General features: G+C 48.7%; 1 protein-coding gene across 2 annotated transcripts in view; it reads left to right on the forward strand.

Moving 5' to 3' along the window:
* The window catches only part of TMEM67 (transmembrane protein 67), a 1,133,211-nt gene that overhangs the window by 221,796 nt on the left and 895,859 nt on the right, over positions 1 to 15,556 (forward strand). For both annotated transcript variants that reach the window (XM_086965990.1, XM_086965991.1), the window contains exon 7: positions 6,494 to 6,556. In XM_086965990.1, the coding sequence (XP_086822116.1) occupies positions 6,494 to 6,556 (63 nt within the window). The remainder of the gene's footprint in view (positions 1 to 6,493; positions 6,557 to 15,556) is intronic.

Here is a 15,556-nt window from a genome sequence, read left to right on the forward strand (position 1 = left end):
AGGGCCACTTTTGCGATATGCCGGGATCGATGAAGTGGGGCGCCTCCCTCAGGAATCTTCACACGAAGCTTCTCGAACTCTTCAGGCTTTTGGACCGGTACCGAATGACGTCGCCCCACGTTGGGCGCCAATTGGAGTTCTGGACTTTTTTGGTTCCGTCCAGAGGTGTCAGGGTACAACACCCAAAGACCCCGGAGTCCCACCTGCCTTGGTGCACAAATGAACAGAAACACGGGCTTCTCGATGGTGGCGTCAAAGACCAAAGGTTTATTACTGCAGGGACACAGAAATCACAGAATCTACACACGGGCAGAATCTAGGAGACTGTTCGATTTGTACAAAGTGGGTTGCTCCTTATATACTAAAAATTGTGCTCTAGGCAAATATTTCACATGTCGGTACATTCCCAAACCTTTGTGTCTCTAAACAATAAATATTTTGGCGTTACACAGGAACTGTCGATAATATCTGATACCAAACATCACGAAGAGGGGTTCCCACCAGTCCATCACAATCCCTTGTCAATATTGCATTCAAGACCCGGACCGCCTCATCGTAAAGTTCGTTACCTCCCCCTAATAAAGGCCCAGAAGGAAAGGAGCAGAGCCAGGTGCAAAAGATAGGAAAGCGGGATAAGAGATGTTTGTAGGTTGTAAATGGGCAAGGCTACCGGCTTCGGCCGCCTAATCATGATCAGGTACAATGGACAGGAAAACCAGTTCAGGTGGGCTGGCCTCGGGCAGAGGAGGCAGCCTTTGTCGAGTCATGCAGCTTCAGCGTGATCTGGTTTAAGGTGCACGTGTCATGTAAGAGGTGAATCTCCGGATAAGGCTACGTGTCCTTAATCAAAGTGAAGTGAATGAAATGATCAGAGGCTATTGCATATGTGAGGGCAAGGAACCACAAAATGGCGGCCACGATCTAAGATGGATGCCGTGTGTATATCAGAAATGTGTCAGTGGAAGGAGTGCTCTTGCTCGTAGCGTAGCGAAAACACTAGGATATACTAAATGGATCATTTGCGGTTCGCTGATACTAATTTTATGTATTTCCGACAAACTTGAAAACACGGGTTCAAGTCGTCACGGAACCGTCACAGAACCTCAGTACTTTGGTGAAAGGAGGAGCTATGGTGAAAGACGGCTGCAGTGTGAAGAGAGGTGCTCTGTAAAGAATGGTTCCTCGGAGAAGAGGGATTCTTTGGTAAGGCGAGTGCTCTGGTAAAGGAAGGTGCTCTGGTGAAAAGAGGGGCTGTGATAAAAGGAGGTACTTTGGTGAAAGGGGGTGCTCTGATGAAAGGAGGTGCTATGCTGGAAGTAGTGCTATGAAGTAGAAACCGCCATGAAGTGTGATTTGAGGGTCCTTTGACCCCTCCAAGGTGCCTACCCTAGTGCTCCCGCTCGTAGTTGGTATTATTTACACTATGTCCACGTGCAGCAGGTGCTCGCCGTGCTCACTTGTAATCTCCCTCTTGGGGTGCTTATTTTCTCATCTCACAAAGGATGTTTTCCTGCTTCAGTGGCTGGTTGCCCTTGCATCTCTGTCTGAGTCTTTTAGGAAAGCACCTCTTTACTAGAGAGGAGGCGCCGCAGTGCGGAAGGTGTCAGCTGTAGCCTGTCACATACACTACCATTTGGATACCCCCCCGCCCCCCCCCCCCCACACACACACACACACACACACAAAGCTCCTTCAACCCTCACCCTGCTTCTCCCCACCTTAAATCTCGCCTGCTACTTATTTCTTAGCTCCACTGCACCCCTTCAGTGCCTCGAGGCTACTTTAATGTGACATGAAGCTCTATAAACAAGCCCTGGCATTCAAGGAAAAGAAGCAATTAGTGCAGGGGGAGTGGGGGCTTCTCTCTGAGTGCTGAAGAGGTGGGAAGTGTTTAGATTAGGGATTTTCAAGGGCACCCGTTTGTTAAAAAAAAGCAAGCATTTACAATGCAATGGTCTCTGCATCATTAACGGTAGAGCTATTGGCATTGCTCATGACATTTCTTTTTTTTTTTTTTATCATCAATGGCATTGTCATTTACATTGCCAATAGCTTAATCGTTATATAAATGGCATTGTCATTGACAATGCCAATAGCTACACCCTACACAGAGCCACCCTCACACAGACACACTCAACAGCACACAGCACTCAACACTCACAGCACACAGCACTCAACAGCACACTGCACTCAACAGCACACTGCACTCAACAGCACACTGCACTCAACAGCACACTGCACTCAACAGCACTCTACTGCACTCTACAGCACTCTACTGCACTCAACAGCACTCTACTGCACTCAACAGCACTCCACAGCACTCCACAGCACTCCACAGCACTCTACTCTGTATTTACCTCAGTGCATTTTGGATAGCACAACAGAGGGCTTTTAGCCGCTTCGCATTACACAAAGTTACACCCATTTGTTTCTTAGCCATGGGAAGATTTTGTGAATAGCTGAGACACTCAAGATAAAGAGCTGATGGGGAAACTCCGACCCGGCTCCCCAGGTCTAATGTCAGCAGCTCTGGCTGTAAGGCCACATTCTGAATAGATTGAAGGTGGCAGTCAGAAGTCGCCTGAAAGCTCTTCTCATTATGGGATCAAGTCTTCAACAGGACCATGAGCTGGGGGTTGAGCAGAGCATTGTCGAGGCAGAAGTACATGGTATGGGGAGGCGCTGAGAAAGAGTGACGCGTTCATTCTGGAATTGATCTTCTCTGCCATGTCCGAGGGCAGCCCTGTGACACCAGAGGCGCGCGCCCGACTGGGCTCAGCAGGAGCAGCAGAAGCGAGTCCCTGCTGCCAGGGGTCCGTTATCGCCACGGGGTCGGGTTCCTCTTTCGGGCCTCTGCACTCCTCCTCCTTCCTCGCCGCCTGCAGCAGGACGTGCCTCGAGCGCCCAGGGCCTCGGTTCCCATCAGCCAGGGGTGTTTCTCGTTGGTCTGTTTTTACTGCGACCTGACGGCACACGACTGTCCCCGTGCCGTGCTTTATATGTTTTACAAAAAGGGGGTGGTGATGAACAGAGTGTCTGAGTTAAACAGACCACTCTTACCCAGTCCAAAGATCAGGGCTTGATCCATCACCGTTATTTATCTCACTGCCCCATCCCAGCTCAGAACCTGGCTATATGCAAATCAGTCTGTCCCTGGCCCAGTGCATCATGGGAACAGGGCAGACTAAACTACCAAGCCAATTCTTCACCAGAAAGGAGACAAGCTACCGGGGACCGGTTTCTGGCATTTCAGCCTTCGGCCCGGCTTGCTTGAATCCTGATGGAGCAGTGAGAAAGGGACTCATGTCTGAGTATACCCTGCCACACCTATAGTGGCCAAAAACGATTTACAAAAAGGGGGTGGTGATGAACAGAGTGTCTGAGTTAAACAGACCACTCTTACCCAGTCCAAAGATCAGGGCTTGATCCATCACCGTTATTTATCTCACTGCCCCATCCCAGCTCAGAACCTGGCTATATGCAAATCAGTCTGTCCCTGGCCCAGTGCATCATGGGAACAGGGCAGACTAAACTACCAAGCCAATTCTTCACCAGAAAGGAGACAAGCTACCGGGGACCGGTTTCTGGCATTTCAGCCTTCTTCGGCCCGGCTTGCTTGAATCCTGATGGAGCAGTGAGAAAGGGACTCATGTCTGAGTATACCCTGCCACACCTATAGTGGCCAAAAACGATTTACAAAAAGGGGGTGGTGATGAACAGAGTGTCTGTCCCTCACCACCCCTTGTTGTAAATATTTTTGTCCACCCTAAGCGTGGAAGGGTATACTCAGATGTGAGTCCCTTGCTCATTGCACCATCAGGATTCAAGCAAGCCGGGCCGAAGACGGCTGAAATGCCAGAAACCGGTCCCCGGTAGCTTGTTTCCTTCCCAGTGTAAGAATTGGCTTTTGTAGTTTGGTTTGCCCTGTTCCCATCATGCACTGGGACAGGAACAGACTAATTTGCATACAGCCAGGTTCTGAAACTGGGATGGTGCAGTGAGCTAAAAAACGGTGTTGGATCTAGCCCTGATCTCTTGACTGGGTGAGAGTATTCTGTTTAATTCAGAGACTCTGTCCCTCACCACCCCTTGTTGTAAATAGTGCTTTATATGTTGGCGTCAGCTAAACAGAGCGTCACACAGCAACTGGCACTGTAAACACTTGGTTCGCGGTGCCAGTGAGCAGGGAGCAATAAACCGGAAGTGGGAAGCATCGCGTGCATTTAACCTTCCTGTCCGACGAGGCACTTAGCTCTCTTTTCTGCCCATGAGTTACGTCTGGCATGCAGAACGCCCCCAGTGCGTGGTCACTGTAGCCTCACCCTTAAAACACAGTTTTTTTTGCCCACGCATACAAAGCTATGCAAGCCAGCATAGGTACTTTATTCATTTACACGAGGCACACTGCAAAAGCAATCGCCCTTCCACGCCTAAAAGCCCAAATAATTGCATCAATAAATAGTCTATGTGGACTCTCGATAGCCACTAGCTCCCAAACGCTCATTAAAAAAAAGTGTGGCCTGGAAAAAACCCAATTTGATATTTAATAGTTTAAAGAAGTCCTGATTCACAGTAGAGATACTCCTCACACCAGTAATAGAGTATTCGAACATCCAGTGGCTAAACAAACAGGCCTGGTCTTTTTGACCTACTGGCTTTGGTAATGTTTTACACGCCACTGCCGGACACCATCAGCAAAAATATATATTTTAAAAAAGCAGATTTTTCTTAAAAACGCTGATGTGCGCAAGTAAGCATGCATCATTCGTTATAGTTAACTAGTTCGAACATGTACATGTACCAACATACATGCATGCACAAATGACATGACACTGCCTCCATTTTTATATCTATATATTTTTTTTAAATTTCAGTTATAGTGCAAATAACATTTGAATTTGGAGTTGTAAATAAAACGAGCGCTGCACCAATCAGTGTGCAGCTCTCAGGCAAGCCCCGGTGACGTCATCGATGGTTCCCAGGAGTCAGCCACTTGCAGCGCGGCTCCCGGGCCAGCCCCTGATGACGCGGGGAGATTCGGCAAATGAGAGCGCGGCTCTTGAGGACAGGCCCACAGCAGCGGCCAATTAGAGCGCGGCTCCGCCGAGAAACGGCCAATCGGGTCGCGGCCCCTTCGTCTTCGGCTCTGCGATCTCAGAGCGGGGAAAACAGCTGCTAGGTCAATTTCTGGGGCCCAGGTCGCGGCGGTGAAGTGCGGCAGATCGGGGAAAGGCGCCCAAGGTCGGCAGGGCGAGTTTAGCAGTCGCAGGTCCCGGCAGGGTATCGGTTTGGCCCTGAGGACGTTCACGAGCTCACAACCACCTCCACACACGTGCCGATGAGCACGTCGATCTCGCAAAATGGCGGGAAAAAGCTCCGAGTTTTTTTCGGATTTGGGGGCGTGTACGGTGGGCGTGGCTAAAAAGTGGAAAGAAGAACCCCGAACACACCTCCAAATCCGAAAAGGACGGAGCTTATTTGGAGTGATGGCTCTCTCCTCGAATGGCTGGCCTCCGTTTAGGAAGCCAGCCAATGGGAGAGAGCCAAAATTAGAGGCGGGATGAAGAGCCCCTCTAAGAGACATAAGATCTCGCTACTTCCGGTTCTGACGAACCGGATAGTACCTCGACCTAAAAACAAGGAAAGTGACTGATGACAGGAGTGAGTGGCAAAGAGTTTACAATACCGGAGCGCCCAAAGGAAAGTAAACAAACTTAAAACTAGCCCATTACGTGGTCTGTGAGGCGCCTGGGCAGACAGTGTGTGAGGAGTGGGAGGGCGGGGGCTGCCTGCGCATGCGCGGCATTTCTAACTTTCGTTTTGAGTACCGAGCCCCGGAGCAAAAGCGAAGTGGCAGCTGAAGTCCCGGGTCCCAGGAAGGGGCCCGGGTGAAGACCAGTGGATAGCACTGTGGGGCTCCCATTCCTAAGGGGAGGACCCCCCGCTTCGTGCTGGCCTGGCAGAGGAGCTAGAGTGCTCTGTAATCACTGGCTGCATTAAATGTCTCATCCTTTATTACAATTCAGCAGGTCAAACCTGATGGAATTTAACAGGGGAAAAGTATACGTTATTTCCTGTACAATGCTGATTTTGATGCATTAACCAAAAACTTGTAATAAGTGTTATCATCTGATAAATAACAAACCCGGTGGAATAATTATTTATGAAGTGCAATACTGATTCTGAGATACTCTGAATCAGGACCTGATTAGTTACCCTGTTGATTAAAATAACATGTCTAATTTGTTATATATAATGTTTCCCATTTTAGTTTCCTTCCATCACAAAGCTGTAACCATCACCAACCTCAGTAGTACTCACTTTATCGACATAAGCATTATGAAAAGATGGGTCTCCCATGCTTGTAGTATAATCTGTGACCTACAAGTTGCAAAGAGATCCCTTAATTCAATCTACCATACAAACATAGTTTCACATATTTAATATTTCTCAAGTAACAGCATGGATTAAAAACATTATTTTGTACTTGTAGGGTATATCACTGACTTCGGCATGGTTTGTGCAACATTTACAAGGGGCGGCAGCAGCCTGTATGGTAAGTACGCTATATGTTTGTTTTGTACAGTACACTTTTGGATTCTGGAACAAATCTGGTATGCATGGTATAAATATTAAGAACAATGGATCCCATCGTCATGAATAGATACATACAAATGTGTCACAAAAAAAAACCTCAAGGGTTACTTTTGGTCGTAAGATATTAAATGTTTTTAAAAAACACAGTAACTGCCTGAAATAACAAGCATTAGAAATGCAATAGGTCTCGCAGCATTAGAGTTAGTGCTTTTAGAATTGTTAATGGGTTTTTTTGTAAATCTTTAGCATGAGGTTGAGGGTGAGTGAGGGTGAGTGTGAGGGTGAGTGAGGGTGAGGGTGGGTGTGAGGGTGAGTGAGATGGGTGAGTGTGAGTGAGGGTGAGTGAGGGTGAGTGAGGGTGGGTGAGTGTGAGTGGGGGTGAGTGTGGGTGAGTGTGGGTGAGGGTGAGGGGTTGAGGGTGAGGGAGGGTGAGGGGTTGAGGGTGAGTGAGGGTGAGGGGTTGAGGGTGAGTGAGGGTGAGGGGTTGAGGGTGAGTGAGGGTGAGGGGTTGAGGGTGAGTGGGGGTGGGGTGAGTGAGGGTGAGGGTGGGTGAGTGTGGGTGAGTGTGGGTGAGTGTGGGTGAGTGTGGGTGAGTGTGGGTGAGTGTGGGTGAGTGTGAGGGGTTGAGGGTGAGGGGTTTAGGGTGAGGGTGAGTGAAGGTGGGTGAGGGGTTGAGGGTGATTGAGGGTGAGGGGTTGAGGGTGAGTGAGGGTGAGGGGTTGAGGGTGAGTGAAGGTGAGGGGTTGAGGGTGAGTGAGGGTGAGGGGTTGAGGGTGAGTGAGGGTGAGGGGTTGAGGGTGAGTGAGGATGAGTGAGAGTGAGGGTGAGTGAGGGGTTGAGGGTGAGGGGTTGAGGGTGAGTGAGGGTGAGGGGTTGAGGGTGAGTGAGGGTGAGTGAGGGTGAGGGGTTGAGGGTGAGTGAGGGTGAGGGGTTGAGGGTGAGGGAGGGTGAGGGGTTGAGGGTGAGGGAGGGTGAGGGGTTGAGGGTGAGGGGTTGAGGGTGAGTGGGGGTGAGTGAGGGTGAGGGGTTGAGGGTGAGTGAGGGTGAAGGTGAGTGAGGGTGAGTGAGGGTGGGTGAGTGAGGGTGAGTGAGAGTGAGGGTGAGTGAGAGTGAGGGTGAGTGAGAGTGAGGGTGGGTGAGAGTGAGTGAGAGTGAGGGTGAGTGAGAGTGAGGGTGAGTGAGGGTGAGTGAGAGTGAGGGTGAGTGAGAGTGAGGGTGAGTGAGAGTGAGGGTGAGTGAGAGTGAGTGAGAGAGTGAGAGTAATGCTTAAAAAAACAGGCTTATACCCCGGAACAAATGGGGTGCTTAGTGCGAACACTCCAGCCCTGGCCAGGTCGCTGTGACAGAGGCCCCCTGTCTACCGGTTGCACAATTGTGTATCCCTCCAGGCGCCCGAAAGAAAGAGGCAGGGTCCTGGAACACTAACTAAATCAAGTTCACAATCTCATGGTCTAGGCCCCTCTCTTAGTAGCAGGGGCGGCTTGTAAGGAGAGCCTCGCTCTGTGTGTGTGTGTGGGGAGGGGGCACGGGGGGCAGGAGCTACGTCACCCAACCAGTTAGCTTCGGCTGGGTGCTGTTAACTACACCACATCCAACAACATTCAGCTGAGAGACTCCATTATTGTGTTTCATCTCGGCTCAGTGGCTCTCGGGGTGCTGGGGGAGGGGCGCGAAGACGGGACGGAGCATCCAAATGATTAAACCAACTTGACACGGTGACAGCAAGATGCGAACACAGCCATTAGTGGCAGGAGAGAGACCACTATGGTGTAGTCCTTTTTCTATTTCCGTGAAATGTCCTAGTTTTGGCTTTAAGCAGATGAGGTGAACGAAAGGGTGTCTGGGGGTGTGATGGGGAGAGTGAGTAATCCAGAGCGAGGGAAAGAAATAGCTGAAGGAAAGAGGTGCGTGGGAACAGAATGGAGGTGTGAGTGAACACAGGTGCGCGAGGACTCTGGGGAGGGCCGTGAAGAAGGGAGAGGGAGAGAACGAAGGGCAGCCGGCTGACCGGACAGTGTGGGGTATGAGGGGGCGAGGGGGAGACGAAAGGAGAATAAGGATTATTGAAATAAACCTGAAGATGGGGGGCAGGGGAGTCGGGGGGGGGGCATGGGGTGATGTGGAGGAGTGAAGGAGGCAGTAGCACAATAAAGGGGGGTTCAGAGAGGATTGTGAGGGGTTTCCGTCAGGGTTTGGGGGCGCCTGGAAAGGAGCAGACGGGCGAGAGGAGCGTTTATTGTAGGGCCTGAGGGGAGAAACGAAAGAAGAGGACGCAAGTAAGGAAGGATGAAGAGCGGCTTTAAAACACCTTCCATTTAAAAGACTGGGGGCAGTGTGTAGACAGCTCGGCAGAGGGGTGATAGTGAGATTGCAACAGAGCACCTCGTAGCCACTGTTCATAGACTAGACAGAGAGACTGCGGCAGGAACACATAGGAGACCTCCGTTGTCAGGGCAATAAGACTGCCAGCATCACTGCCATGGAGGGTGTGAGGCTCCAACAGAACAGACCAGACAAAAGTGCCCACCGGAAGTGCAGCGAGACTGCCCAAAAGCATGCTGCAGACATTCTACCAGTACCCAGAGATTCTGAGAGACTGACGAGCGCAACTTTCAGGGGCGGCCCACAGCGAGGACAGTGGGATTGCCTACAACAGCCCAGACAGGTAGAGTAAACGAAGCCCGAGGCTACCCAAAGGAGGTCACGGATAAGCTTGCTGCATTTCCAACAGCGCTTTGGCTTGGTTCCTCTGCGCCTTTCTACAAAAATGCGACACGGCGGGAGGGGGCGGGCAGGGGAGGGGGCGGAGAGGGGAGAGGTGCGACATGGCAGGAAGACGGAGGGAAGAGAGGGGAGGGGGGAGGAGAAATGCGACACGGCGGGAAGGGGAGGGGGCGGAACGGGGGCAGGAAAGAGGTGCGTGGGAACAGAATGGAGGTGTGAGTGAACACAGGTGCGCGAGGACTCTGGGGAGGGCCGTGAAGAAGGGAGAGGGAGAGAACGAAGGGCAGCCGGCTGACCGGACAGTGTGGGGTATGAGGGGGCGAGGGGGAGACGAAAGGAGAATAAGGATTATTGAAATAAACCTGAAGATGGGGGGCAGGGGAGTCGGGGGGGGGGGGGCATGGGGTGATGTGGAGGAGTGAAGGAGGCAGTAGCACAATAAAGGGGGGTTCAGAGAGGATTGTGAGGGGTTTCCGTCAGGGTTTGGGGGCGCCTGGAAAGGAGCAGACGGGCGAGAGGAGCGTTTATTGTAGGGCCTGAGGGGAGAAACGAAAGAAGAGGACGCAAGTAAGGAAGGATGAAGAGCGGCTTTAAAACACCTTCCATTTAAAAGACTGGGGGCAGTGTGTAGACAGCTCGGCAGAGGGGTGATAGTGAGATTGCAACAGAGCACCTCGTAGCCACTGTTCATAGACTAGACAGAGAGACTGCGGCAGGAACACATAGGAGACCTCCGTTGTCAGGGCAATAAGACTGCCAGCATCACTGCCATGGAGGGTGTGAGGCTCCAACAGAACAGACCAGACAAAAGTGCCCACCGGAAGTGCAGCGAGACTGCCCAAAAGCATGCTGCAGACATTCTACCAGTACCCAGAGATTCTGAGAGACTGACGAGCGCAACTTTCAGGGGCGGCCCACAGCGAGGACAGTGGGATTGCCTACAACAGCCCAGACAGGTAGAGTAAACGAAGCCCGAGGCTACCCAAAGGAGGTCACGGATAAGCTTGCTGCATTTCCAACAGCGCTTTGGCTTGAGAGGTGCGACATGGCAGGAAGACGGAGGGAAGAGAGGGGAGGGGGGAGGAGAAATGCGACACGGCGGGAAGGGGAGGGGGCGGAACGGGGGCGGGGAGGGGAGAGAGAGAGTAGGCAAGGGTAAACAAACACGGGCGGGAGGGGGCGGGCAGGGGAGGGGACGGAGAGGGGAGAGGTGCGACATGGCAGGAAGACGGAGGGAAGAGAGGGGAGGGGGGAGGAGAAATGCGACACGGCGGGAAGGGGAGGGGGCGGAACGGGGGCGGGGAGGGGAGAGAGAGAGTAGGCAAGGGTAAACAAACACGGACGTGCACGCGCCCGTGACTTTTAAGGTCAATGCGCATGCGCATAAGCTTAATGCGCATGCGCATTGACCTTAAAAGTCACGGGCACTGCAAGGAATCGCCACGATTCCTTGCAGTTGGATAAAGAGTGGATGAGCCCCTATAGTCTCGCTTGCTCGATGCGCATGCGCATCGACAGGCGAGACCTAAAAAACGGGGAATTGAAGTTAGGGTAATGAAACAAAAGCAAAACAAAAAACCTGTAAAGTTACAGAGTTATGGTTAGCTAAGCAAACCATAACTTGTGGCCCCCTCTTGCCCTCACAAGACATCATTGACAATTTATCAAATTACAAGTCGTAAGAAAACATAATCATTACTTACAACAGAACTGAGACCCAATGGTTTCTGATGGTAGCAGGAGGTCAAAGGGTCCAGAGGATTGAAGTGAGTGTGGAGGCTGTCTAGAGATGTGCGCTGCTCATTAGAGGCTGTGACCTTGCAGTGAGGTTTGTCAGAACTAGCCCAGCACCCCAGCACTTGTTGAGAAGGTACAGAGATCATTGCTGAACTGTTAGTGTGAAGAACTTGCATTGTCCCGACCCCATGCAATGCCTTACTAGGTGAGGGCCAACATCTTCCCATTTCTTGCATAATAGGAACATTGCAGTTTTTTTTTCTTCACCTTAGGCCTTATGGAAGTATTCGGTTGGCTGTGGTTGGTCGTCCTGATTCCAATATCCAAAAAGGCGGCTGGTCATGATCAATGAATAAGATCTAATAGTGCCCCTGCATTACCGCATTGTCCCCAGTGGAAGCCAAACTAAGTTTCAGCACCGTTTTGGCATTGGATATAGCGGGCTGTTCACGCCCCAATGCAATTTGCACTGATTAAGATTGCAAGCAGGGCACAACCTATGCCACAAGAGGAACTGTTTTGCCCCCATTGTCCCCACCTAAGAGACAGTTTCCACCAGCCTGTTCCTGGGGATAGAGCCCATAGACACATTCCCCTTGATGATACTTGTCCCCAAGACCTTATTCCTGAGAACAATTGATTTTCTATATGGGGAGCCTACTATTTCCGGTATCTTATTTTTAAGATAAAGATATTGTTATTTTTAACTAAAACCGGTGTGGTGTCCCTTTTGTGCGTGATTTACTGTGTTACTGTTGAGGTGCGTTACCCAAATACTTTACACATTGCCTCTGAAGTTAAGCCTTCCTGCTCTGCGCCAAGCTACCCTGTCGGAAGCGGTGGTCCCTACTTGGACTAGGTTGCGTACCCCTGCCAACTAGAGACCCCGGTTCTAACACACAGAATAATGGTCATGGGCATGCCACTTTAGTTTATTTTGCCTAGTTTCTATATCTTTTAAACTCTGGGAGTTCCCTAGAATATTTATACATGAGTGTGTAAATGTAATAATTATGTGCCATTGTTAAGTTCTCAATATTCTTAAACCATTCTGTGAAATACTAGCCTGAATGCTTAAGCATTCAGCCGGGTCTGGTGGCTCAGTGAACTAATGCACCCACTGCATGAACCTGGTCACAGGTTCAAATCCCGGCGGGTCCACTCACCCATCTGAGGTCGATAAAATGAGTAGCACTGAGTTTGGTAACAATAAATATCTGTTATTCAGCGCCAAGAAACCCCATTTGGGGTGAACGTGCGCTCTACAAATACACATGTTATGTTTGTTATGCAAGCGGAGCTTTTTAAACTGAGTTTTAAAATAAATTATTTAAATGCACTATTGGGCGTGGCTGAGATTGAAGCGCATCAAAACACTTCTCCACTCCTCTAAGGAGTCCCTGGACTTCGGATACTAGCAAGAGATGGGTGGGGACCCCAGCGGAGGAGGAGGAGAAGTAGGAGGGGGAGCTTTTCTTTCCCTGCAGTGGTGGTCCAAAAGGCCAAAATTGAAGTGAAAGAGCTTATAATTTCTCTAGGCACGAACAGTAAATGAATTTATGGACCATGTGCAAGCTGTGCCCAAAAACTCAAATGTGCAACATTATACAAAACGAAATTATTTACTCAAATTTACAACATCTGCATATGAAAAATGATCTCCACATACATTACAAGACATAAACAACGACGATTCCATAAAAATACATATAGTCCTATGTGTCTGACTCTTTCTTATCCCAGATCATATGGCGTTGAATACATATATTTTTTTTAACTTTTGTATTTGTTGACGTGTTTTGGTGGATTTGTTGGATTAGGATGCTTTCAAACCACCTTCATCAGAGCATACATTGGTTTTAAAATTTTTTTTTTTTTTTTTTTTATATAGACTCTTCAGATTCAAAACTCATATGCATTTCCAACTATACAAATGGGCAATGACCAATATATTGGCTGAAATACGTCTGTGTATAATAAAATCCCATCTAAAATCTTCAGTTTTACCTGTGCAAATTAAACCACGAAGCACCAACAGATCATAAGAACGGCTCTCGGGGTTCAGAGGAACACCTTTCAGAGATTAACTGGAGAATATAATTATTTACTAGACCAATGCAAGTATATCATATTGTTTTTGTCGGAATTAATTGACTGGCGTTACTGTAAGATTAAGATTTGTCACCTCATCCCAGTGATCTCAAGTTGATTTGTAGAAGCATGTTCAGTCACAGTCTAAACTACAGTTCTCTCATCCGTACTGCACGTTACTCCTTTACTTTTATTTTTAACCTCTCTGGATCGTTTGTATTTGGGCATACATTTCAGAGCTATTATCTATGGCACTGGGCTTTATCTCCGTTTAGCATTCAGTGGGGAACATTAGAGATACATTGATAAACTGCAGTAACTCATCTACAGCATGCTTTTGTTCTTTTGTTCCCCACAGTTACATCCATCCTTTTGCTAATGATGACAAATAAATGTACTGTTGTGTGGTTTAGCTGACTCAGTGGTGAATTAAAAATAAATGTAGCATACAGAGTACACATTTGCGCTTAACTACAAATGGGTGAAAGCTATGAACCGTGCGAATCTTGGGTTACCGTACATTTTTACTGTTCGCGAACAACTCAAAACTAGCCAGTGGCTATCTACACTGTAAACCAATGCCAAAATCTGGCAAGTCTATTCCAAAAAATACCAAATCAACTGCATTTGCTCATATTTAAATACAACGTTGTTTTCACATTTTGTTTGGATAGCGCCAGATCCATTGTAGCACAAAACGTCTCCACGGTCTCTTCTTTCTTTGAAATGTGTAATTCTACAAGTACTGCTTTCTAAAGAATTCTATAAGGTACTTCACTGGGTGCACCAGCACACTGCAGAGGTCTGTTAAGCTTAACAGCCGCAGACTGAAATTCTGTCACTGGGACTCAACATTTCACACTCCCAGTTGCTAAAGGTGAATACCGTTTAGGTGTCTCCTAGTTGCCTTCTTCTTTCACTTAGTTCTAACGTGAGTGGGATTTGTGAGCTAAACTCTTTAAATGCATTATGCAACCACTGAGGTCAGCAACGCTTATCTTATCGTATTTATGTGAATATTTACTAAATGTCCGGTACTGCCACGCTGTCGCAAATCAGGGAAAGAATACATGTCGAGGCCCTCCAGCACCACTAATTTCGTGTACGGGGTAGGATTAACATAAATGTCAATGTTTTGGACATTTCTGTACATAAAAGAACTCAAGTTAATAGATTCCTTAGTATGATTAAAATAGAAATCTAAATATATTTTACCTTGTGGTGGTCGCCACTGGGTAGTTAAAGTTAGGTCAGCTGTTCCATAGAATTTTTTTTTTTATGTTGCTAATGACTTTGGCACTATTTGACGAATCTCAAACAAAACTTTCAAAAAAGGTGACTAGTTTGTGCATGGAAAGTGAAGGGGTGATCCATCAAGCGTGGGCCAAGAAAAAGGAGAGGGGTCTCAAAACGCAAAATCGCCATGCATTTTACAATGACTTCTTTTGACAAGGCTACAGCAAAAACTGCTGAACGTAATTACACTAAATCTGGCATGAAGCTAGATCTTGGTTAGCAGATTGTGCTTTTTGTGATTTGTTGTAAAACCATTCAGAAGATATTGAGAAATTAAGGTTAAAAAATAATAGTTTATCTGGACGGTAGAGTCGTTGAGAGGCTTAAGAAACTCCTGCAGGAGTGGCCGTTTAAAAATAGAGCATTCTGATTGGCCCAGGGAGCTTTATTCCCCTGGGCCATCTCGCTTCTGCGGGACCGAGCACTCCAATTACCATTGCAGGACTTGGGGAGCCGACCCCGTGGGGCCGACATTTGCATATAAGGGAAGTGGGGCCACAAGTCCCACTTCCCCGAGCCTCCAGAGACCTCAGGCAACCCATCCCGGGACCTATTTAACCCCATCGATGCTCATGACGAGCTCAGCTCGTCATGAGGTACACCTCTCGTACACTCATGACGAGCTGAGCTCGTCATGAACAATGGGATTCAAGAAATATCAGCAAAGGAGCAAAATAACATCAGCATTGATGGTGTTAAAAAATAAGCATGCCATGCCATCAGAGGCCCAGGGAGCCCACCAATATTTCTAAAAATTGGGAGGGAGAGTCTCGCATCCCCCTCCCATGGCAATTAATGGCCTTGAGGACCTTTTAGCATCTGAGCCAGCTCACATGCTATGTTTCGAGGAGCCCACGACCGGGATATAGCTGTTTCGCTGCCCGGTCAGGGAAACCTATATTTGCTCCCACTTGGCAGTAGCATTTTCAAAATTCTTCCAGGTGAGAGCAAACACAGTCTACTTCCAGCCGGCTGGAGCTTTAATAATGCTACAGGCAGCTTGGGGCAGAGTGTTGATCTGTTTCCCTACCCGCACTGATGCGAGCAGGGAATTAGATCAAAATATTTCTTCTGCTCTGAGGGAGCAGCATTAGTAGCTGCTTCCTCAGGG

The sequence above is a fragment of the Lissotriton vulgaris genome, chromosome 4_1 (genome assembly GCF_964263255.1).
Source record: "Lissotriton vulgaris chromosome 4_1, aLisVul1.2, whole genome shotgun sequence".
Taxonomy (NCBI): domain Eukaryota; kingdom Metazoa; phylum Chordata; class Amphibia; order Caudata; family Salamandridae; genus Lissotriton; species Lissotriton vulgaris.